At 40.6% G+C, this 23,918-nt stretch overlaps 1 protein-coding gene across 2 annotated transcripts in view; it reads left to right on the top strand.

The window, feature by feature from the left end:
• brd8a (bromodomain containing 8a) overlaps window positions 1–23,918 on the top strand; it is a 52,787-nt gene that overhangs the window by 26,112 nt on the left and 2,757 nt on the right. For both annotated transcript variants that reach the window (XM_007903475.2, XM_042341063.1), the window contains exons 14-27: window positions 192–238; window positions 1,075–1,292; window positions 1,516–1,608; window positions 2,223–2,291; window positions 3,525–3,702; window positions 5,436–5,540; window positions 8,644–8,688; window positions 14,600–14,905; window positions 17,398–17,488; window positions 18,874–18,908; window positions 19,542–19,666; window positions 20,738–20,851; window positions 21,761–21,829; window positions 23,384–23,561. In XM_007903475.2, the coding sequence (XP_007901666.1) occupies window positions 192–238; window positions 1,075–1,292; window positions 1,516–1,608; window positions 2,223–2,291; window positions 3,525–3,702; window positions 5,436–5,540; window positions 8,644–8,688; window positions 14,600–14,905; window positions 17,398–17,488; window positions 18,874–18,908; window positions 19,542–19,666; window positions 20,738–20,851; window positions 21,761–21,829; window positions 23,384–23,561 (1,673 nt within the window). The remainder of the gene's footprint in view (window positions 1–191; window positions 239–1,074; window positions 1,293–1,515; window positions 1,609–2,222; window positions 2,292–3,524; window positions 3,703–5,435; window positions 5,541–8,643; window positions 8,689–14,599; window positions 14,906–17,397; window positions 17,489–18,873; window positions 18,909–19,541; window positions 19,667–20,737; window positions 20,852–21,760; window positions 21,830–23,383; window positions 23,562–23,918) is intronic.

Here is a 23,918-nt window from a genome sequence, read left to right as displayed (position 1 = left end):
TTAGTAAATCAGTCGTGAATGTTTGATATTGAGAAGAAGTCATTCTAGCTGTGCTATTATGCTATGTGCTAAACTTCATCCTGCCTCAGACTTCAATAACATCGCTGTGGACTCTTCAGAATTTTTTTAAAAAAAAGTAATATTTGAATGACAAAATGAAACTCAAAACTTGTTTCCTCTTTCAACTTCAGAAGCCTCGAAGGAAGAGCTGGGGGTGGTTGCAAAGGGACAGGCCAAGGTAACACAAATTTAGATTCTGCATTTAACTGCAGTTGTGGATATTTGAATGAATCAGTGGTTTGTTTGTTGCCTTTTGGGAAGAGGTGGTTGTGGGGGGGGGTGGGGGTTTGTTGATCTTACGAGACGCATTGCCCTGAAATTTAAACCACATTTTTTCTTCTATATAAATCAAATTTTCAATCAAGAATCAATGTATTTTGTTGGCTGACCATAAAGATTGGCCACTACCACCAACACCAAATTACATTTACACAGCGCCTTTCCCGTTGGGAGGATGTGCCAAGGTTCTGGACAGTGAGCGATTTGCACCCGAGCTGGGGTTTGGGATCAGGAGGGATGGAGGGCAGGGAGGGTGGGGGTAGGAGGGTGACCAAAGGCGCCGTCAAAGAGGAGGGCCATGAGTCGCGCCTTGAAGGCTGCAACAACAGGGCCAGGTGAAGGGACTGTGGGATGGAGTTTCAAGGGTAGGGGCAGAGAGGCTGAAAGCCCGATCTCTGATGGTGGGGCTGGCCAGGCGGGGGACATGGAGCAGATCAGAGTTCACTGAGCGGGACAGAATATAAAAGTGAGAAAGTGATGTTCAGTTTACACAAAACCTTGGTTAAACCACATTTGGAGTACTGTGTCCAATTCTGGCCTCCGCACTGTAAGAATGATCTTTGTAAATTTAGTATCAAATGGGAAAGAATGATTCCTTGTATTTAGTCTATATTCTACAGTCTGTAATGGGGGTGGGGGCGCGAGGGGCGTTTACACTTGAGCATTTGTGCTACAAATCACCATGGATAGAATCGTGTCACACCATGTGATGGATACAAATGCCTTTCTTTGTAGCTCCAAGAGGTGCACATCCCTAAGGAAGAGGATGGAGCGAGTGAAGCTGCCAGCATGGATGAGACCAGGGAGGAGGAACCAAGTGAAGTCTATATGTCAGAAACTGACAATGAGCCACCAGTCAGTGAGAGTGATGATGGATGCAGTATCCTCAATGCACATTTGCAGTCTTCAGTCCTCGCTGATTCGATTCCCAGCAGCCCTGCCTCTTCACAGTTGTAAGTTTACCAGTAGTTTATTACAGATATGCATGTGTTCAACAAATTCAATTTCAGGGGTAACCCCCCCCCCCCCCCACCTGCCCTCCAAACCTGTTCCCAGCTTGTGTCCCAAACCCCTGATTGTCCAGCGCCCTAGGACATCTTTCTGACATGAAGGGCAGTATACAAGTGTTGTACCTTCAGTGTGTAAAATAGTCATTGAGTTTCTCTGTTTCTCCAGTTCAGTCTGCAGCGAAGACCAGGAAGCCATTCAAGCCCAGAAGATCTGGAAGAAAGCCATCATGTTGGTGTGGAGGGCAGCTGCCAATCACAGGTCAGGTTCCACCTACAGCAAGTTATTCTTGTGGGGGTTCCTTTTCTCAACATTCCCCCGTATCAGCATTCCTCCTTGATACACAGAGAAGGGCAGCCTGGGAGTGATTGCAAGCAAGAGGCTCATTTGAGGGAGCGGGTTACATTTTGTAACCATAATAATAATGGAGGCATTTGATACAATGCCTTATCACATCTCCTGGACGTCTCAAAGCGCTTCACAGAATATACTGTAAAGTGAATTGACTATAGTTTTGGGCGAAAAGTTTACAGAACTTTACAGCCGTGTCAGCAGGTATGATAAATGTAGTTCTTAAAAGATCACAAGATCATAGAATTAGTTCAGATGAAGGGAGGACCTTTGTTCAGCCCATCTGATCTCATCATCCTACCATCGCCCCATCGCAGCATCAGGTTGATTTTAAATGAATAAGTTTATACAGTGGAATCCGCTTGCTGGGCGGGAATGGTATTTTGGCTAAACCTTGGATACCTTAAGTCAGGCAAAATGTCCATCCCCAATGCCTCAACCGGCTTCCACTGTAAATATTGCAACATTGTGAGGCTGAAAAAATTTGTGTTATTACAACAGTTTTTAACATGCATTTTTTTCAGATACGCTAACGTGTTCCTGCAGCCAGTAACAGACGACATTGCCCCCGGATACCACAGCATCGTACACAGGTCAGCTTCTTGGACAACCATCAATCACTGTAGAAATTCTGGGGATTGAGGAGAATCTCACCATCAGGTCCCTTAATATATTGTTTAAAGAATGATGTTCTTTAAACATTTTGCCCTTTTTTAAAGTCATGAATCCTGATAACAACCCAACAACAACTTGCGTTTATATAGCGGCCTTCGCGCAGGACGGTGTCTCGGAGCACTTAACAGTGGCGGATGCTGAGCCAGGGGGAGAGGGAAGGTGACCACAGGCACGGTCAAAGAAGAAGGGAGGAGGAGGCCGGAGCCAGTCGAGCGGAGGCAGTGGGTAGTAATGTAGGGACAGAAGAGGTTGGAGAGATGGAGGGTCCCAGGGCTTGAAGGGATTTAAATACAAGAGAGAGGATCTTGAGGAGCATTGCTTGTATATTCTATACAGCTATTTATAAAATCAAAGATTCCATTTGCTTTCTTGACAGCTTTCCCACCTTTAAGGATTCATACATGTTAGGTCACCTGTTCTTCCACTCCTTTTAAAATATTACCATCCGACATACACTTGCTCTCCTTATTCTTTCTAATTCTTACTGCCTTCCTCACATTACTGAGAATAAAGCTTTGATGTGCTGGAGTTTCCCTGAGCCATTCACCATTGATGTCAGAACTTGTTTTGTAAACATAATTTTTTTATTGTGTTTTGAATGTATTGAATTGTAAATGGGGTTTTGGTTGTCCCTTCTGAGTGTTTTGACTACACATAAAATAAGGTTATTGGTAATCAAGAATTGTGGATGACTGGGATGCAGTTTTACAGAATAAAATTCTGGTAAGTATTGCACATGGCACGTGAGGTGCTGCTTATGATGGCAAAAATCCCTGGTGCTGGCATAGTCTCTGGGTAACCCCAACCAGAATTTCAGCTAAATTGTGGATGTCTTTGAAAGCCACAAAATTGCAGAAAAATAATCTACATATTCTGACAAAAGAATGCACTGATTATGGGACTAATTTACAGACTTTAACTTGTGAAGTAATGTGGACATAATAGTGGATATAAGATCAGTTGAATATATTGCTGTAAGAAATGATGACCTGTGGAACATTGAATCTTGTCATTTCTTTATGTGCATGCGACTGGCAGGAAGGTAGAAGGCAAACTAGATGGACCTTGGTCTTTTTTCGTCTAGCATTTCTTATGTTCACAATCAATGAAGAGGATTGATGGAATCTCTGTGTTTCGTACCATTTTTTCAGACCAATGGATTTATCTACAATAAAGAAAAATATAGAAACTGGTCTAATTCGTACAACAGCGGAGTTCCAGCGGGACATCATGCTGATGTTCCAGAATGCAGTCATGTACAACAGCTCCGACCATGATGTTTATCACATGGCCTTGGAAATGCAGCGAGATGTCTTAGAGCAGATTCAGGTGAGATCTTCCTTGTTCCACATGCCTCTGTAGCAGTAAGTAGGAACCCGGTTAGTCGAGCGGCGGATCACTTTTCCGGGGGGTAATAATCCCTTAAAAAAAAATTTGGTCACTCAATCCATGACAGTTTGTGGGACGCTGCTGTGCTCAATTAGCTGCCACACTTCGTCAACTTACTGTACAGAATATTCTGTGAAGCGCTTTGAGAGGTCTCGAATACTTGATGAGGCGCTTTATCAAATGCAAGATCACAAGATTATTATTTTATAGATACAGGAAATATGTAAAGTTGACACTTCATAAAAATGGCTACAATATATATATGAACAACCAGGGAGCAAGTATCCCTTCACTGCAGCACTTTATATAGAATACTTTTCACAGAAACACTTGCTGAGGCACTGTTTACATATCAAGTGTAGCCGTTCCTCGTAAATTCTGAAATCATCACATCAAACATGCCAGTCATTTAGCATATTTGGTTGAATTAGCTAATAGATTTTATATATTAACATAATAAACTTGTAGTCAGCATCTCCATGTATACGAGGCTACAAATATTCAATAGCATTACTGTTTAATTCAAATGTGATGTTATAATAATTCGCACATAAACTTGTCACCAAACTGCCAATACAATTAATTTGTTCCTGAACAAAAATCACTCCCTTTGCATGTTTGCTGTTTCACAAGCATTCTGACTGTAGGTTAGCCATGTACTTATGTATATCAAGTTGTCAGCATGTGAAATATATGTGACTCTGTTTTTATGTGGAATTTAAGTCTTGCATCACTCCCTTCCCATAATTTATAGAGCCCCCTCACTCTTCTCCCCCTGCGTGAGCACAACATGATTGCCTCTTGTTGACACACTTAGTCATACTTTCTCAACTTCTAATATTGCCAGCACTTACAAAAAATGTTTTCAATCCTACATTTTTTCCAAAATTTTATACATACCAAGTATCTTGAGTGTAATTCAGAAGTCTCTTGATTTATTGCTTTCAACCATTTAATTCAATGCTTGCCATGCCAGCTTATTACTGTTTGCCCTCTAAGGGCTTCAAATTTTGCACAACCTGGCCACCACCTTTTTTTCTCTCTGCACGTGGTCATATTGCTTTCCAATTCTGATTGATACCCACCCGACCGATTTCTCAGATTGAGAACACCAAAGAATGATTGAAAGGTGGCCACATCTTGTGACTTCCACAGTGCTGAGCATCAAGAAGCTTCAAGGCAACTGACAAAATCAAATGAGCAAGACGAGAACCTGCTCATTGAAAAATAGCTAATTGGAACATTGGCATGATTGGCTTGGACCTCAGTTTAGGCAAGAACATCAAAGCCCACCCATCGGTCCCCTAAAGATCTGCCAGTAGTGAGAAGCGATGCGTTTATTTTGTATTTTGGCACTTCTTAAAGGAGTAGAATCCCTGTAATTTTTACCTGGTTAACTAAAGTGAGATATCTATTGTTATCAGAATTAGAAGAATGAGATGATACAAAGGTGGCTGTGGCTCCCAACGAACACCTTTAGAGATGTGCTTGTGTGCTGTTGTGGACTAGGTGGGGTCAAAAGTGTGAAAGTTGTTTTTAATTATCTTTTCCTCTGATTTAGGCACAAGCCCTGAACAATGATGGAGATGTAACATGTCTGTATTGATTTGCTGCAAAGTAGGTCTACAGTTTAGGATTAGATTACCTTTCTCATTTTCTTGTCATTACTTTAGCAATTCCTGGCCACGCAGCTAATAATGCAAACATCGGAGTCTGGAATCAGTGCTAAGAGCCTGCGTGGGCGCGAGTCAACGCGAAAACAGGATGCTGCAGAGAAGGTTAGTGTGTCTGAAAAGCAGATAGGACAGATTATTAAGGACAGCAATTTTCTGGTTGGTTTATTAACCAATGAATTGTGTCTTCAGGTTACCTTGTCAAAACTAACCATCAAATGTTAGTCATCAAATAACCAGTCACTGGAACTAAGACTGTATTATATCCTAAACAGGTCAGAAATGGCTAAATGTAGCCCTATCCATTCCCACTACACTGCCCATAGCCTCACACTACCCACTACACTGCCCGTAGCCTCACACTACCCACTACACTGCCCGTAGCCTCACACTACCCACTATACTGCTGGGTTTACCTGTAATCATAGCCTCATTCATTGCTTGTTCAGAATTATTAAAGTTAGTATTTTACTTGCTTTGAATGGGAAAGGTTGAGTCACACAGTGGACACAAAATATACCGTCACTCCACTTTACAGTATATTCTGTGAAGCGCTTATGTCTCAAAGACATAATAAGGCGCTATTATCAAGTGCTAGGATTATTGTTATTGTCATATTGTTACAAGCTACTGTTAGTTATAAGCTATTTCACGATTGTGGCTCAATACCTCCCCACTGTGGAACATTAGTTTTTGGTATCAAAACTGCATCCCCTGGCATTGTGTAACGGGTTTTGTTCCAGTTTATGACATTATGATCCAAAGCTGACCAAATAATAGTGAAATACATTTTATAAGAGTTTTGCGGAGTGAAGACCATCTCTAAATTAGTGTAAGTTAAATTGACAAGTGCAAGTACTAAACTCTTGAATTTGGTGTCTGTACTGGCTTTGCAATGGCCGTTTTGATTCCTGCTGAGCAAGCACTGTGTGTTGCCCATGAGTGACTTTACACGTTTATCAATGCGTGATGATCACAGTAATTCTTTATAAATGAAGGCACAGAAAATTTTTATTTACTGTGAATTTATTACTCATTATATAAATGTGCAATACTATTAACCTCCAGTGAGAACTTCAGACCTTTATCAGTTGTCTACGTACAGCATTGGGGTTCTTAAACTGCTCAAAATGCATTATTTATTTAGAAACAAACAATTTTCCTAAAATTCATTTCCATAATCTGGATTGTGTTAGCACCGCTTTACGTGCTTCACCTGCAAACAAATGGATTGTAATGGTCAGTTTATTGCAGAATAACTACAGCAAGAATGATTGAAGAAATTAATTTGAGAAGAGAATTTGGGGTGTTAATTTTGGCCAAAAATAAATTTGAAATTGAGTGACAAACTAGGGAATAGCTAAATCCCCTTGTTGGCAAACATGGCTTCCAGTATATCTCTAACCATCTAGACCAAGCAGGTCCTTGGCTCAATCTCCTCTCTGTACTTTGGGCGAATGTGCATGGAGTCCATGCTTCCTGAGGGTAGGAAGAGGAGAAAATTGGGAGAGCTTCAGATTCCCATCTTATCCTCCAGCACATGTGTACATTGGAGTGTGGTGTTGGTTTGGCTATAATGGTTCCACAAGTTAAGAAACCCACCAGCACTCACTATCCAGGTTCATGCACGGAGGTTGATCACTGGGCCTCCGATATCTCTGTCCTTTGAATTGTAATCCAATACAAGAGGGAACATAAAGAGGGAACTAAGAAAGGAAACTTGAGAGAGAAAAAGTGAATCTCAACTTTTAAAAAAAACTGGAAACAGGAATGCAAGCACTTAAATCCTGCAAAATAAAAATGAATGTAACTGCAATTTAAAAGCTCAAACCGTCCCAAAGGATCATGGCAAGGAATAGCAAAATGTTGATTTTAAAAATTGATTGAAAGTAATTGAAAAGATCTATAAATGAAGCCAGTTCCTTTCAGGGAATGTTTGGTCTGTACTTCACCCAAACTTTAATAGGTGTCAATTTATTCATGTAATCAATAATTTTCACTGTTGCTTGCTAACTCTTTAGCAAAGCACTGTAGTCTTCTGAAAGTTATGATGCAGTTAAAGTTAGGAGATAGCCTAACCAAGGATTGACCTTTCACAACATGATGACTACTTGCCCAGGTATTCCGACTGAATCCTGAATTTGTTGTTGAAATGCGGGTAAGTGATTGTATCCATATATGATGCTGACTCTACCTTTCTGTCACAATTGGTAAAGTGACTACAGTAATATAATTCTATCATTGTGGCTGCAGAAATGATCTCCAACACCTAATGTAATAGGTTCAGCCTTTGACTTTGTAAAACTCTGAAATGTTCAAACCTTTCTAGACAGTGAATAATGTTGCCTGTTGCAATTTTTATAATGTTTTTTTATTTTTGTTTTATTTCTATAGGCTCTTCTGCCTTCCTTCTCGCTCTCTCTTTGTTGGAAACTTACACAAATCTAGTTTAAAGTTTGTAGGAAAGCAGAATAATATCTACTATCTGACAGTGCAGGCCTCCTCAGTGCCACAGCCTGTTTACATACCATAATCCTGAACCTATTAACAGCAGTGAGTGTCAGGAATCCTTGTCCACAGATATAACCATGGATAGTATTACTATAACTACAGAAATAAACTAAATAAATAATAGTAATTTGGTCACTCAGTCTACAACAGTCTGTGGGACGCTGCTGTGCGCTGTTGGCTGCTGGGTTTTGCCCACAAAATATACAGTCAATTCACTCTACAGTATGTTCTGTGAGATGTCTCGAAGACGTGATAAGGCGCTATATCAAATACAAGGATTATTATTATTACAGCCACTGCTCTGGCCAGGCAAATGAATATGAATGTGCTTTAATAAGAGCCTAATAATAATCCCTCCAAAACCAAAAACAATAATAAATTGGTCATTTTCAATCTACGACTGTTTGTGGGACATTGCTGTGCGCAATTGGCTGCCGCGTTCACCCACAAATATACAGTCAATTCACTTTACAGTGTGTTCTGTGAAGCGCTTTGGGACGTCCCCCCGACGTGAAAAGCGCTATATCAAATACAAGGATTATTATTATTATTATTATTATTTAACTTTACAATTGTTACTGTTTGGAGTTCCTTCACGTGTGATGTCACGACACACCAAAAGACCTGCCACAGCCGTGGTAGTGGGTATGTTCGTTCAGGTTGAATTTGATTTGCTGTTTTTTTTGTCCTTTAACAGGACAGTGTCCCCATGGGCTCTCCTGCCTTCCTTCTCTCTCTCTTTGTAAGTATTCAAAGTAGCATGTAGCTAATTTGCTAGTAGAAAGTTATTAGACTGGAATGTTTTCTGCTGAACCATATTAACTTAGATTATTATGCACAATCTGTGGTAAATACTGTGATTTACTGTAAAGTCATGAATGTGTACTTCATTTGGATTTGTTTTAATGTGATTATTCTAGTTTATTTAATTAGGTGCAATAGTCTCCAAATTTCTTCATTTCCTAAATGGCATGTAAATGGTGCTGCCTTGTGTCTGCGGCCTCATCGGTTCCATCTCGAGCTAAATAAGCTGGTGATCAATTAGGTACTTGCTGGAGGAAGATCTTTCAATTTAGACGTGGAATCAAACCTCATGCAAAGAAACTTCATCTTTGTTTTTTTAAGAAAAGGGAGTTAGGCCTTCGTAACACTACAGGCCGACCACAAGTTTCAAGAAGCCAGAGAGATGGAGGAAAGCTGCTAGATCTAGTGAAGGACAGTGTATTTAAAGCATGTAGATGATCTGCTGCTAGATTTGTACGTGATCTAAACGCTCGGGAAGCAGCAGTAGGAGCAGCCAGCTTGCAGCCTGCCTTGGCATTCTGATAGGGCTCTACACCAGGCCAGGTAGGTGATGCTTCCTAGACTCAAGGATATGTTTATAGTAGGATGAACAGCCTTGCTGGATCCCATTTTCTCAATTCGGATTTTGGTTATTTGCCAGTATTAAAAAGTAAGAGATCCCAGAGAGGAATGCATCGTTTTTACATCAATAATTAAAATGCAGTGAAATCCTTTGCCAAGTGCTTCACACCAGGTCCTGCTGCCTTTGGGTAAAATGATGACTCGGTGCCTTTGTACCTGGCTCCTCGTGGCCATGCTGCAGTCTGGGTAGGATGCCTTGCAACACCTGCAGAATTTTGGATCTAAAGTTAACAAAATAATCTTGTTTTTTCCAAATGTCATTCGGAGTTTGAGAATATAAATGTTCTGGAGCCATGGGTTAGCCTTGGTGCTATCATCCTAACCGGAGTTTGCTACAGGACTAAGAAAGGCAACTATTGAAAAAAACGCAGTGTTCAAGCTGTTCGCCTCTATGTCACAGCAATGCCTGGTTCAGTTCAGTACAGTCAAAGGATTCTGCTTCTGCATAGAATTATTGTGATATTCGACAAACAACATAAATGGAATTCACATGCAATCTCAGGCTGCTTAAATTGAATTGTATTCTTTAGGTAATCGGACTCAAAACACTCAATGTCCTGCTTGTCAGGCAGTTTATGATCATTTGTGGTGGTGGCAGCAGCATTCAGCAGCACATTACCACAACACTAACACTAGCATGTGAACTAATAGAAATCCATTTCTCCAGTTTCCAGTTCATGTGCCAAGGTCACTGCTGAAATTCGTGATTTAAGTGTTGAGTTTCCCTCTGGGAAAACATCACAATTCACTTTGATCTACCCTTTTCCATACATTACGCCATTTCCATATCACAATTACGACACAGCCTCCCACCAGAAAGACGTTTTTTTATATCATAAACTGTTTGATAAAGGCACAATCTCAACCTCAAATACCTGGTAGTGAGCTGAAGGCCTCACTTTAGTCACTTGATTTCTGCTGATACTCAGCTTGTCCAGCTTTGTATTCACAGTTTATGATACACCCAGAACCAAAAGACGCCACTGTTTAAAACTAGAGGGACGTCTGAAAATAAGTACCAAAGGTTTATAATATTGTTATAAACCCTATTTACATAGCTCTCACTGTAACAAAGAGAGGTAACAGAAAAGAGGTGAGCAGTGCATTAACTTGGGTGTCCTACATATTACAATGAATTGAGCACCAAGCTGATCATAAAATAATTTGATAAAATGTGTGGTGAGAGTTGGCCTCAGATAAACGTAGATTTTGAGAGGAAATTGATTTCAGAGATTTCTGCGAAGCCCTTTTTCACTTTTCATTCATTTTTTTAAAAAAGTCAGTTTGGAGCATTCTTGGATCTCCTGCTCTATCACAAATACCAAAGCTCAAGGGCATATTTGAGAGAGTTCAAATGAATGGAATAAAGCAACATGTTCACTCCCTCTATTACAAAGTTAAACTTTCTGTAGTGTGCATTATAAAGTCCAGTTATGGTCGATTCCCGGTAGGGCGAAATGTTAGGCAAGTTTCTTTACTACACATGCCTCTGTTTGCCTAGCAGTAAGTAGGAACCCGGTTTTCACTCGATTGGCGGATCGCTTTTCCAAGGGTAATAATTCCCTCCAAAAAAAATAATAGATTTACTGGTTTCAAGTCATCAGATCTTTCATCACCAATAAGAAATGATTGAATAAGTTTTAGCTAGTTAGTAGTAAATAGGTTGTCAGTCGATTGGCGGATCTCTTTTCCGGGAGTAATAATCCCTTCAAAAAGCAAAAAAGAATAATTTGGTCACTCAATTGACGACTGTTTGTGGGACACTGCTGTGCGCAATTGGCTGCCGCGTTTCGTCCACAAAATGTACAGTCAATTCATTTTACAGTATTTTTTGTGAAGCGCTTCGAGACGTCTTGAAGACGTGAGAAAGCTCTATATCAAATGCAAGTATTATTATATTATTTTTATTATTATTTCAGTGTTTGTTCACATCCACTAAAGTCACTCAAACATTAGTGTGATTTGTGCTCCTGGGTTTTCCCACTAATTCTCTGAAATAACCTGGACACTGAAAATTAATTTCTAGGAATAAGATGAATAGTCGAAATACGTCTAACCCATCTATGCATTAACGACTTTGTGCTTGAATAGCAAATACTCCAGTGAGGAGCGTTAAGTAGATCACCCATTTAATACTAATGATCTGCAGAAGCACTTAGTTTCCTCTAGATTGAGATGATCAGCAATCTTAAACGTGTTAAAACTGGGTTCCCATACAGCCTCTGTTCAATGCATAGACCACGTCTAGTTTCTAGCATTAATTCATTTTTATCATTTCATCTACACAGAGTGGGTGTTTTCCTCTTACTCAGTTGCAGCCATTAACTGCTTTGGAGAGGTCGTTAGCAGCCTTTTGCCACCAGCTGATGATGTTGCAGTGCTTGCTACTGGCTGAAATACATGGAAATCTTCGTGTTCTCTGTGTTCTGAATTGTGTTTTTCCTTTCAGCAACCTGCACGGTGGCAATTTAACACACGGAATCCTTTTTTAATTCAATCACAAGTTTAAAACAAAACTGTTAATTCTTTTTAATGGTTTAATGTCAGAGCTGTCCTGTGTTGACGTGTCTAGTTTCCCCATGTATTTCAGCCAGCAGCAGCAAGCACTGCGACATCAACTGATGACAAAATATTGTTAACAATCTCCGCAAAGCAGCTAATTGCTGCCACCAGGTAAGTGGAATGTCTCCAATTTGAAACTTGATTTTTAGTGTGAAGATGAAGTGAATCAGTGCTAGGGGTTGGATACTGCAGTGTTCTGTTCTGTGAATTAAAGGGGTCGCTTCTGTCTCAGGGGTAAACTTTGTCCGACCTGGTGGCTTCCCAATATTCCTTAATGTAATGTTTGTCTTCCTAAACTAGTATTAAGGATCTTTGTCAGAATGTCTGACTTTTTCTTTTAAACTGTTTTATTCATTTCCATTGTTGACTCTGAAACTTGTTGTGCATGTAATTTTCTGACCTGTGCGTGGTTCCTTGCATTGATAAATATCTACCTTTTTTGAGCTACTTTGTATTCTAATACTGTTAAGAAATAGCTCAATAGGAATCTAATTGCCACCAACCTTTTTGTTTGGAGTCAATTTTTTCTTTAAGCAATGCATGTCGAATCTTCTGCGAAGGATGATGTTTGTTTAAAAAGATTCTAAATATTAATGACGGCCTGATAGCTACTGAAAACCAGTGATTTATTCTCCCTTTAGGATGGTGGTACAAGAGGACGTCGTTGTGCCATCGAAGCAGATATGAAAATGAAGAAATAACTACCAGCTCTAGACCACGATGTAGAATGTGTGGCCTCTGTACAGATCAATAAAGTACTGTCATTGTCTTAAGTATTGCTAAAAAATGAATTGTATTGTATAGGCTTGTTTTTAAGTGTACAGTTTTTGTCCTGAGATCATTGTATGTGATTAATAAAATGAATTTGACATCCTGAACTTTTTTTCTTTCTGGGGAATATAATATCACAACGATCACCTTAGTAAATACCACACATGTGTCCTGAGGGTTTGCACGAGGTGGGTTATTGTTCTCTCTTGCCATTTAGCAACTTAGTATTACCTCATGTGGCCAGATTTTGTGTAAAGTCGATGTTGTCTTTGTATTCTGTACATTCTTGGCTTTCTTTTCCTCACTTAACTTGACATCCAGAATGATCACGAGCTCTGCCTCCTTCCTCATATTTGATCCCGTATAAATTCCCTGTCCCTACCTCACACAAAATGCTGCCAAAACCCTTCGTTGCCTTGCAACTCGATTTCTCGAATGCCACTCTCCTTGGTTCTGTCATCCACCAGCTTTAGCTGGCACCTTCTGTGACACCAAACTCTACAATCCCATCACTCCAGTCCTCGCCAGGCTGCCTGGCTTCACTGTCCTCACTCTTGTTTCTAAATTCTTGAATGCCCTATTTCTGTGATCTTCTGCTGCCCCATTTTTCTGCTTGCTTGTAATGCTCAGCTAATTTGAGCCAATGTGAGACCCTCCCACCCCCATTGGTGGCCAAACCTCCTGTAGTTATTCCCATACTTCTTGACTTGCTGAGTTAGCCCGCGGCAATGAGCTTAGACCTGATCTGAAGAGTTAGCATTTTGCTCCTGATTGCTTCCTAGTGATCTCCTGTCTGTAAGGGTATGTTTGTGGATGTTGTGGATTTCACTTTCAAGCCATTCAATTGGTTTAATCAAGTTGAGTGTTCTATAAACAAAAGGCAAAATAGTGCAGATGTTGGAAATCTGAAATAAAACAAGTTGCTGGGAACACGAAGCAGGTCAGGTAGCATATATGGAGAGAGGAAGAGATAGATGCTACCTATCTATCCTCTGCCTACTCTCCATAGATGTTGCCTGACCTGCGTGTTCCTAGCGACTTATGTTTTTATTTGAGCTCTGTATAAACCTGGTCCAGATACTTCTGTGTTAGTAAACCTGTTGGGTACAACACTGGCATTAATTATGCCTCTGGACAAATTGAAGCTACTACGTTTGGAATTTTCTTAATACCCTCATTATTAGATAGTAAGTGTTGTCCTGGACCACGTCATCTTAATATTTGAGGTTCCCTCTTTCCATCTCTAAGCAAGTAAGAGCAAGAGGACATACTCTGAGGAGGCTTATTACCACTTCCAGCTGATGAGTCATCATCCTTGATCTTCTGCCCACTTATGCTCTTAGCTGAGGGTTTGAAAGAGGAAAATCTGAAATTTGCATGCTTTAAAGCCTCCAAATAAAATTGGTCATTCACTCCAAGGCCGTTTGTGGGACATTGCTGTGCGCAACTGACTGCCACATTCTTACCAGAAATTATAGATAATTATAGACAATAGATTAACTGGTTTCAAGTCATCAGATCTTTAACCTCCAATTAGAAATGATTGAATAAGTTTTAGCTGGTTAGCAGTAAGTAGGAATCCAGTTGGTAGTTGATTGGCGGATCGCTTTTCCGGGAGTAACAGTCCCTTCAAAAAAAAACATGACTGTTCACTCACAAAATAGTCAATTGACTTTACAGTATATTCTGTGAAGTGCTTTTGAGATGTCTCGAAGATGTGATAAGGCGCTACATCAAACGCAAGGATTATAAATTATTCAGAAATCAAAAGTAAATACGTTTGATCTACTCAGAAATATTCAATTCACTTAACAATACCTTTTAGGTATTCATGGCAGTGACGATGATTTCAGTGCCCTTTACTTACTGTATTTGTTACATACTTTAATTCACAGGACGTGGAGGCTGAACAAATGAGCCCCGAAACTGTCAGCAAAGAGGAACAAGAAAGCAAAGGCAGTGATCAATATGTCCAGCAGCACCAGAGCCTCCAAATCGAGTTTGAGGACAGGGAAGAGGATCCAGAGTTGGGTCGATCATCAAATGACCACAAAGTAAATGATGATGATGTTAGAATGGACCTCGCTGAGAAACTGGAGACAAAGAAAGAAGAGGAGGAGAGTTGGGAAGAGTCCTTGTCTGGCCAGGAACAGGCTGGACAAGTAGCGGCCGCTGCAAATACAGAACTTTGCACAGAACAGGTGGGTCCAAGACAAGAAGTTTTAGAGACAGAATATTTAAATCTGGCTGAGGTAAGATTTTAAAGCTGTATAGAAAAAAAAGTGGGTGAACTATTGGGATTTGAAAGGAGAAAATGATTCAATCCTTTCTAGTATTTTTGTGTTTACTTTTATAATTATATGTTTATAGGATCCACTCCTGAGAGAGCAGCAAATGTAGATGAACTTCCCCCTCAAAACCTAGTTTATTCTGTACATTTTTACACAAGTTGGAGATTGCTCTTCGTTAGGTACACTTGGTGCTGCAACAGGGAGTGTTTACCAACAGCTTCCCCTAATGTGAGTTCACAGGGCCTTCTGCAGAATGCAACGAGAGCAGTTTTTCTTGAGCGAGAGAGAGAGACAGAGAGAGTAAAGCCATCCAGTTTATCTCGTGGGAGCACTCTCATACTCTCAAGCTGTTTCTGCCCTTTAGTCTCTCATCTCCAGGACGCTACTCAGCGCGAAGGGCACTATGTAAACACAAGTTGTTGTTGTTGTTGCCGTCTTCTCTTTGACTTTTTTTAACGAATGACATTATAATTATTTTTCCTCCCAACTATCTTCCTCCCAGCTCCAATAAACAACCCTACATCCACTCCCTCCTCTCTTTCCTCACTTCTCTAATTTGAGTTTACTGACCCCTTCTACTCGAGCTCAACGTGATCTTCCTTATACTCTCCCTAACCTGGGGTCTAAAACTCAATTTTAGCAACATCTAACTAGATGTCTAGGTTAACTGTTGAACCTTTGTGGTGAACTGAAATATAAGCCTTGTCCCCTAACCTAGGTTCGTTAGTGTAAAAAAANGCTGTGAGTTAACAAACAGCACTACTAAGAGGCCTTGAGAAATGTGGCTTCTCACATGTTCAGTTTATATAGTGACACATGGGAAATCTAGAAGAGAAAAGATCACTGATATTTGTATTCACCAGCCAGTTACTGTTTTAATTGGGTGTATGTTTTAATGTCACAATAGTGATCAGCTTTTGAGGATGTATTATTTTACGCGCATTCTGTTTTGACTTGTCACACTCACACCAGCAGTTTGTGGACAAGTAACAGCAGTTCAATATTTTACAAGTGTAGTCAACCTGAATATAAGGCATTTCACAATTAACTACCGCTGGAACAAAGAAAGGTTGAGGGTGACCTGATCTAGGTCTTTAAAATTAGGCGGAGTTTTGATAGGGTCCATGGGGAGAAAATATTTCAACTGGCTGGTGACTCAGTAACTAGAGGGCATCAATTTCAGATATTAAACAAGCAAATGTGGAGGTTATCAATTAACGATATACAGTCAATTCACTCTACATTATATTCTGTGAAGCGCTTTGAGGCATCTTGAAGACATGTTAAGGTACTATATCAAATGCAAGTATTAATATTATTAAGTGTGAAGGCAAAGTGTGGTCACGGACTGACTGTCTACGATTCATTTGGATTCACCGGGTTTGGAAGGTTTCCAAAACAGTTTCCAAAAGCAAGAACAGTATTATATAGAAGCAGAACTTAAGGCTCAATCAAACTACTCTAGACATCCGTGTACAATTCAGCACCATTTTCATAACCAGATTGAACCATTTCTGTATTTCTTTGTTCACTCATCTTCTCAAGCTAAGCGTTACATTCTTTACAGAATAATTTCACCAGTTTTACACTCCTTTACTCGTTGTTGACGACGCCATTGTGAATTTTATACATGTTTTCAGTGTTGCACAGCTGCTTTTAATAACAGAATGAAGTTATGTTATTCTCCACTTGAGCATTAGAAGCTTTGTGTTTGAGAAATGCAGGAATACTCATTACTATAACCATTCAGTAATTCTTATCCATACTAATATGCAGATGTTCAGGATGTGGTAATCTATATATTTACTTATGTTAACATCTTTAACATTTTACAGGTGAAAGTCTCGTCCTGACTTATGATATTAACATCTGCTAAGCTATTTGGTCTGTTACAGAATTATGTGGCCACGACACAGAGTTTTTTCTAGATTGGCACGGCTTAAATTGTAACTCACTATGTGGGGAATCACACATATCAGACAGTGGTGTGGAGTTCCTATGTTATTGATTAACTGACGGTAATCCCTCCTCTGGCCTTTTCAAAAGATGTCACCTCTAATAATCAATTACTGGTTTGCGGTAGTGTTGCAGCACCACTGTTGGGCTGTTGAAAATGAAAGGCAGTGAGTGAACAACAAATTACACTTGTAAAGGGCCCTTCGGGTCAGAAAGACGTCCTAGGGAGTGAAGGCAAACAGGGGAGACTGTAAGCTCAGTGTCCGAATGTGGAGAAAGATATTGCATATAATCTCAGCATTAAAGTTACTTAATTATATCACAAGGCGAACTGTTACTGATACAAAATTTAGCATATTAGTATTCACTCATGATCAAAAATCTAGTCTATCCATGGCAAATAATATACTGATCTATTGTGTGTGCTGTATTTCCTGTATCCCCAGTATGTGAGTGGTGGCTGTGAGTTGTATGCAAGCCCTCAGGCCTTGCTGTGGGAGGCCCAGCTGGACACCGTGGTGAAAGAGCAGAAAGCAGGTCAGTGGCAGCTGATTTATGGTTTACAAGACATGTACAACTTGATTGACACATAATTATTCATTTTTGTCCCAAAATGACTGATGGAGCCTTTACCTCCATATTGCCATTATTGTTGAGCTTGCTCAGTGACTGTAGCACTGTCAGCTCCACACTTCCAGCTAGGGGTGAGACAAGATTCTTGACAGACTTCATTGTATATGGTTTTTAGAGGGATTGTGTTGTATAGCAAATTACCTTTTTCCTTGCTTTCATGTGTTCTTAATTCCTACATCTACTTAATATCATCCTTGGGGCTGAGCTGATGTGACTTGCGTGGCAATGGAACATTGGAATTGAGTCCCCCCTCCCTCTGTGATGGTCTCTAGTCCGGTTCCTGAGCCAGGCAGGTCCACAGTGCACCAGTGGTTTGAGCTGCTCAAACTCCAGCGTTGCGTTTTATTAATTTTGCCCAGAACAAGGGATGAATCCCTGTCTCCACTTGACTAAATCGTGATGTTTGTTGAGACTCAGGAACAACACAAATGCATTTTAAATCTTTATTCCTTCTCTGTATATTTCTTAAGCGTGCATGCACATTGTAAGGACTGTAAGGAGGTTTACACGGAAATTACAACATAAAGTATTTGCTTCTTTACAAAACTTCGTAAATGTACAACATATATGACCTGTCTCACCTCTTCCTGGTGTCTTCCTGGAACTCCGGTGAGACAGCGGGTACACAACCATTTAGCACCGAATGAGAGACTGCGGGTGGGTGGTTGAAAATGCAGCTCTTTTCATGTCGGGGGGAACATCCCCTTGCTTGGGGCTGGATTCCAAAAGGGTGGAGGGTAGGGAGATGGATGTGGGAAGATGACCGAAGACACGGTTGCAAAGGAAGGTCTTGAGAGGAGACAAGAGAGGGTGTTGAGGCGGAGTGGCTCCGAGATGGAGTTCCAAAGGGTGGCGCCAAAAAGACTTAAGGCCTGACCATTGTTGGACCTACAGAGCAGAGGGAACAAACGTGTTGGTGAAGTTTTAATGGGTCGCAGAGGTAGGGAGGAGCAACTCTATCATTAGGAAGTGCTTCAAGACCTTATCGGATGAAAGAGTTCTACATAAAGGCAAGTTGTTGTTATTTTGATGCAGCCAGGCTTATCTGAGTTCTTCTATTTCTTGGCCTTGGTGCTAATGCAAATGGAGAATTGTTCTATTTCCAGTCTTAAAATCAACAACAAATTATTTGAGAGGAAAAAGCGGATTCTACTTTTGTGGCTTTTTACCTGTGGTAATGAAAGACCTGGGTTACTGTCACCCGTGTCGTTGTGGGAGAAATCCCTTTGAGTAAACCTGCCACGTTTGTTTTTTTTCACCAAAACATTCTTATTATGTTTTCATTTCAGAATTGGCTGGAGTAAATTACAAAATGCCAGGAGAGGTATGGATTTTAGAAAGTAGAATAATAAATAATAATGTTCTTGGTACTTGATACAGAACTTAGAACAAAATGGCTGAAAGTGCTTCACAGAGGTTTCTGAAAAGTGTGTGTATTTGAAAGCAAACCTTAAGTTCAAAATTTAAACAAACATCGTGGTATAATATAATTTCAGAATTTCAAATTGGCAATGTGGAGGCTTTGCCTTGAGGAGGTCAATCCAAAGGTTGTATCTGAGAGGGAGGAGAGTGTGGACCATGGATAAAGGAAGCTTTTGAGATCTAACTATATGGCCAGGTTGGGGCTTTTGCAGTGAAGGCATCTCGGTAATGTTTAAAAGACCATAGAGGTGCATATGTGAGCATGGTGGGTCCCGTGACTGAGATTGAGAATGAGGCATAAAGCAGGACACTGACTGTGAATCCAGGTGTGCCCCCACCCCCTCACACCAGCTCTGTTAGAGGGAGCAGGTGTTACCTGTCTCTGGAGAGCAGCTGGGATCTCCCCTGTACCAATAAACTGTTGGTGTGTGATATGTGAACCAAGTCTGTCCCTCTGTGTGTTCAGTATTTGTCTGGCTCTGATGGTCCACAGTCACGAAGCAACGGTCTATCTGACTTTTGACTTCATTCTCAGGAAGGAGCTGTCAGCGAAGAAGAATTAGACATGGAGTTATCTGTTGCAGAAAGTGATACCAGCGCCAATACCCAGAGCTTGGTTTTGGATGAATCAGCAACGAGCAGTCACACATCTTCAGAGTTGTAAGCGATTTCAAAATGTGCATTGTAGAAATGTATTGCACAATAGGTTGCCGTTCGGTCATTTTATCATGTCAGTGTTTGCTCCTCCAAGAACCATCCACCCTATTCCCAATTCCCTGCTCTTTCACTTCTTTTTCATTTGAATTATAAATACATAGTGAGCTGTATAGACAGAGAGTGTGCCAGGTTTCATCTTGATCTGTGCTACAGTTGGTGATTGACACCAATGCTCCTGGACCTGGTATGGGAATAAATCAGCCAGGATTTGTGCTCACTGATAGATGGAAATAAATGAATGGCAGAGTTGTGCTTTGTGTTTATTGGATGTAAACATTGCCTCTGGCTGTGTAGTGTTCACCATAAGTTCTGTTTGGTTGCCTTTACTAACTGGGAATATTTATGCAGAACTGTACGACTTACAATTAAATAGGTGGGATAGAGTCCGGGGCACATAGATTCAAGATAATCGGCAAAAGAACCAGAGTGGAGATGAGGAGACTTTTTTTCACATAGAGATTTGTTACAGTCTGGAATACACTGCCTGAAAAGGTCGTGGAAACAGATTCAAAAAGGAATTGGATAGGTACTTGAAAAGGAAAACATTTGCAAGGATATGGGGAAAAAATGGGGGAGTGGGACTGATTGGATAGCTCTTCCAAAGAGCCGGCACAGGCATGATAGGCCAGATGGCCTCCTTCTGTGTTGTAATATCCCATGATTCTATGGAGCAGATTGTACATGGGCTATGTCGCATTGCTTTGAAATGGTGAACCATCAAAAGGTTCTGCTATTGATCTTGTTCTTGTCTTGTTCAACCTTTCTTATGCTGTTCTGTTTCTGTGAAGGTCTGAGGACAAATGCAAACAAAGATGGTTAACCACTCCATGATGCAGCAAAGTCCCTGCGCTGCTGGGATGATAGAATTGTCATTTGTGAGAACAAATGACAGGATCTTAAGGGGAGGGAGAAAGTTAACTGAGAAATTGTTGCGAAAAGGTTAAACGATCCATTTCAGATAAGACTTAGCCAAGGTACCGCAGTTATATTGTATTGAATGTTTTTTCAATATAGTTACAGTTCTAGTCTGTACATCAGAGCTAGCAGCACAGACCAGCAACCAGTTTCAGCTCAGAAGAACTGGAAGAGGACAATGCTCCTCCTATGGAAGGAGATAGCCGGCCACAGGTCAGAGTCAGAGTCACAACAGCAAGTTCATCAGTCAGATTACAGTCCATCTGATCTTCAGTACTATTTGGTCCTTGGAAGCTGTGTGTTTTCACATTGTAATGATGGTCGGGGCAGTACCAGTTGCCTAATATGGCATACAATATAACATTAAAGAATCATGTAGAGACAGTGATATCATGAGAGCTTTCCAATGACAGTTAGTGTGTAACAGAGGTGACACTGTAACTAAGAGACTATTAATGTACAGAACATGTTCTGTGTTACAAAGATCTAATTACAAAGTCTAATCGGAGTGGATGTATTGGATTTAAAATGGAATACCAACCAAGACCACTCCTTTAACTTTATTTTTATGGGAGCGTTTGGGTACAGTTGTAATCACTTTTCATTATTCACCTCGCCACATGCAGTAATAATAATAATCCTTGCACTTCATATAGCGCTTTATCATGTCATCGAGATGTCTCAAAGCGCTTCACAGGATACAGTGTAAAGTGTAGTTTTGTGGATGATATGTGGCAGACAATTGCGCACAGCAGTGCCCCACAAACAGTCGTGGATTGAGCACCAATTTTTTTTTTATTTTGAAGGAATTATTACAATGTTAGTTTCCGACAGAATAATCAGGCTGTTGCATTATAAATCAAAAATACATTTGAAAGTTATACACATACATGCATCCATTCATACAAAAACTGATATATTGAGTGCAGATGTAAACAGCTAGCGTATACACACAGCTTTAATATACCCATTTAAGAGAAGCTTTGAGACCTGAGAGAAGATCTGAGCTGGTACGCTTGGTTGAGGACTATCTCTGGTGCTGAGAAACTAAAGTGGAAAATAAATAATTTTTTTTAAATTCCAGCATAATTCTGATTTGCTGTTTTTTTCCTGGTATCACAGATTTTCTAGTCCGTTTCTGAACCCAGTTACTGAAGACAGAGTTCCTGGATATCACAGCCGAGTGCACAGGTAAACCAGATGCCCAAACTTAGAGGATCAAACTCTGATCGATTTACACGTCCATTATCAAGGTTGAGGGGAGATTTAATTGAGGTATTCAAAATTATGAGTTTTTTTATAGGGTAGATGGGGAGAAACTGTTTCCTCTGGTAGGTGGGTCGGTAACCAGGGGACACAGATTTAAGATCATTTGCGAAAGACCCAGAGGGGAGACGGGGAGACATTTTTTTTCACATGAAGAGATGTTATGGTCAGGAATGCGCTGCCTGAAAGAGTGGTGGAAGCAGATTCGATAATAGCTTTCCGAAGGTACTTGAAAAGGAAAAATGTGCAGGGCTGTGGGGCAAGAGCATGGAGTGGGACTAGTTGGGAGCTCTTTCAAAGAGCTGGCTCAGGGACGATGGGCCGAATGGCCTCCTTCTGTGCTGTAAGATTCTAAGAACCGTCTCCGCCCCCCCCACCCCCACCACCCACCATCACGTGCGGCATTCCTCACAACTCTAGGTTTGGACCTCTTTTTAATATCTGCATGCTCTTGCTCAATGATATCATTCGCAGGCATGGGGTTAGCTTCCATATGTATGCGGACAACACCCAACTCTATCTCTCTGTCTCCACTCTTTATTGCTGGACCACTGCCTTTGTGACCGATGTTTCTCCGCAAACATTTTTTTGCTCACATCCCTGCCAGGTTACCTGTGGCATACCCCAAGGTTTCATCCTTGGCCCCTTCATTTTCTTATTTACATGCTCCCTTTCAGTGATATCATCCTATACAGATGACACCCAAATCGACTTCTCCTTCTCCACGTCTGCTGATGTTCTGGAAGCTAGACTGTCAGACATCAAGGCCTGGATGAGCACAACCTTCTTAGAGCAGATCTAGGTGATTTACCAAGCCCCTGTAATTGAATTTTGACAAGAAGCAAACCGTACTCCTTGGCTCCCGTCAACGTCTTTCCTCCGGCGGCTCTGACCTCCTCGACCTTCCCGGCCTTTCCCTAAGACTTACCGAACTTGTATGTAACCTGGGCGTCAGGTTCGGCCCCCAACTGTCCTTCCTCCCCCACAACTGTAATTGAGAATTAAGATCTTTTCTTGGCATATCGATAAAATGTTAAAACCCTGAGATACCATTTCAGACCTGTTATAATAATCCTTACTTATAATGTACGGCATTGAACATAAACAAGTCGCAGAAAATTGCTTTGACAATTTGTTAGCAAAGGTTGAAAGCAGACAATAATAATTTACCTTTGTGTTTAGAGTGGCTTCTCAAGACCCCCACACACCAGAACTGTTCGGCTTTCAGTTCTGGGATGTGGAGGGAATCTCATGAATATTTGTGAACCTTGACGGGATAATTTTGGCCCACAAAATATACAGTCAATTCACTTTATGGTATATTCCGTGAAGCGCTTTGTGACGTCCGAAGACTTGATAAGGCATTATATCAAATGTGAGGATTATTATTATACAGTGATTACAGCCAGAAATCATTCTATTCATGATATCATTAGTGCTGTTTTATTGTTGTTTAATTGTTATAACTGTTTATTACAGACCGATGGATTTATCGAATATAAAGCGAAATATCAAGAAAGGTCTAATTTGTACAACAGCAGAGTTCCAGCGGGACATCATGCTGATGTTCCAGAATGCAGTCATGTACAACAGCTCCGACCACAATGTTTATCACATGGCCTTGGAAATGCAGCGAGACGTCTTAGAGCAGATTCAGGTGATATACCAAGCCCCTGTCAGTAAACCAGGCTGTAAAGCCAGAGTGAGCTACAGTCATCATTCTAACTTTATGTATCTTTTAGAATTAAATTTAGTGAAAGAGTGAAAATTAAATACAGGGAATCTCCAACAAGAGCTTCACTTTTTCTAGCTATTGTAGCTGAGGTAGACCCTTATACAACAGCAATTTACATGTGTGCAGCATCTTTCATGCCAGGAGAGCATTTAAAGTACTTAACACAGCTGACAGGGAAGTTATGTGTGTCAATGTGACTCAATTGGTTGCACTCGCCTCTGAGTCAGAGGGTTGTGGGTCAAAGCCCTATAGTCTTAAGCTAATGCTCCAAGGCAGTGC

Source organism: Callorhinchus milii, unplaced genomic scaffold, assembly GCF_018977255.1.
Source record: "Callorhinchus milii isolate IMCB2004 unplaced genomic scaffold, IMCB_Cmil_1.0 Scaffold16, whole genome shotgun sequence".
NCBI lineage: Eukaryota > Metazoa > Chordata > Chondrichthyes > Chimaeriformes > Callorhinchidae > Callorhinchus > Callorhinchus milii.
The sequence above is the reverse complement of the archived record's forward strand: the minus strand, read 5'-3'. Positions and strand labels throughout refer to the sequence as shown.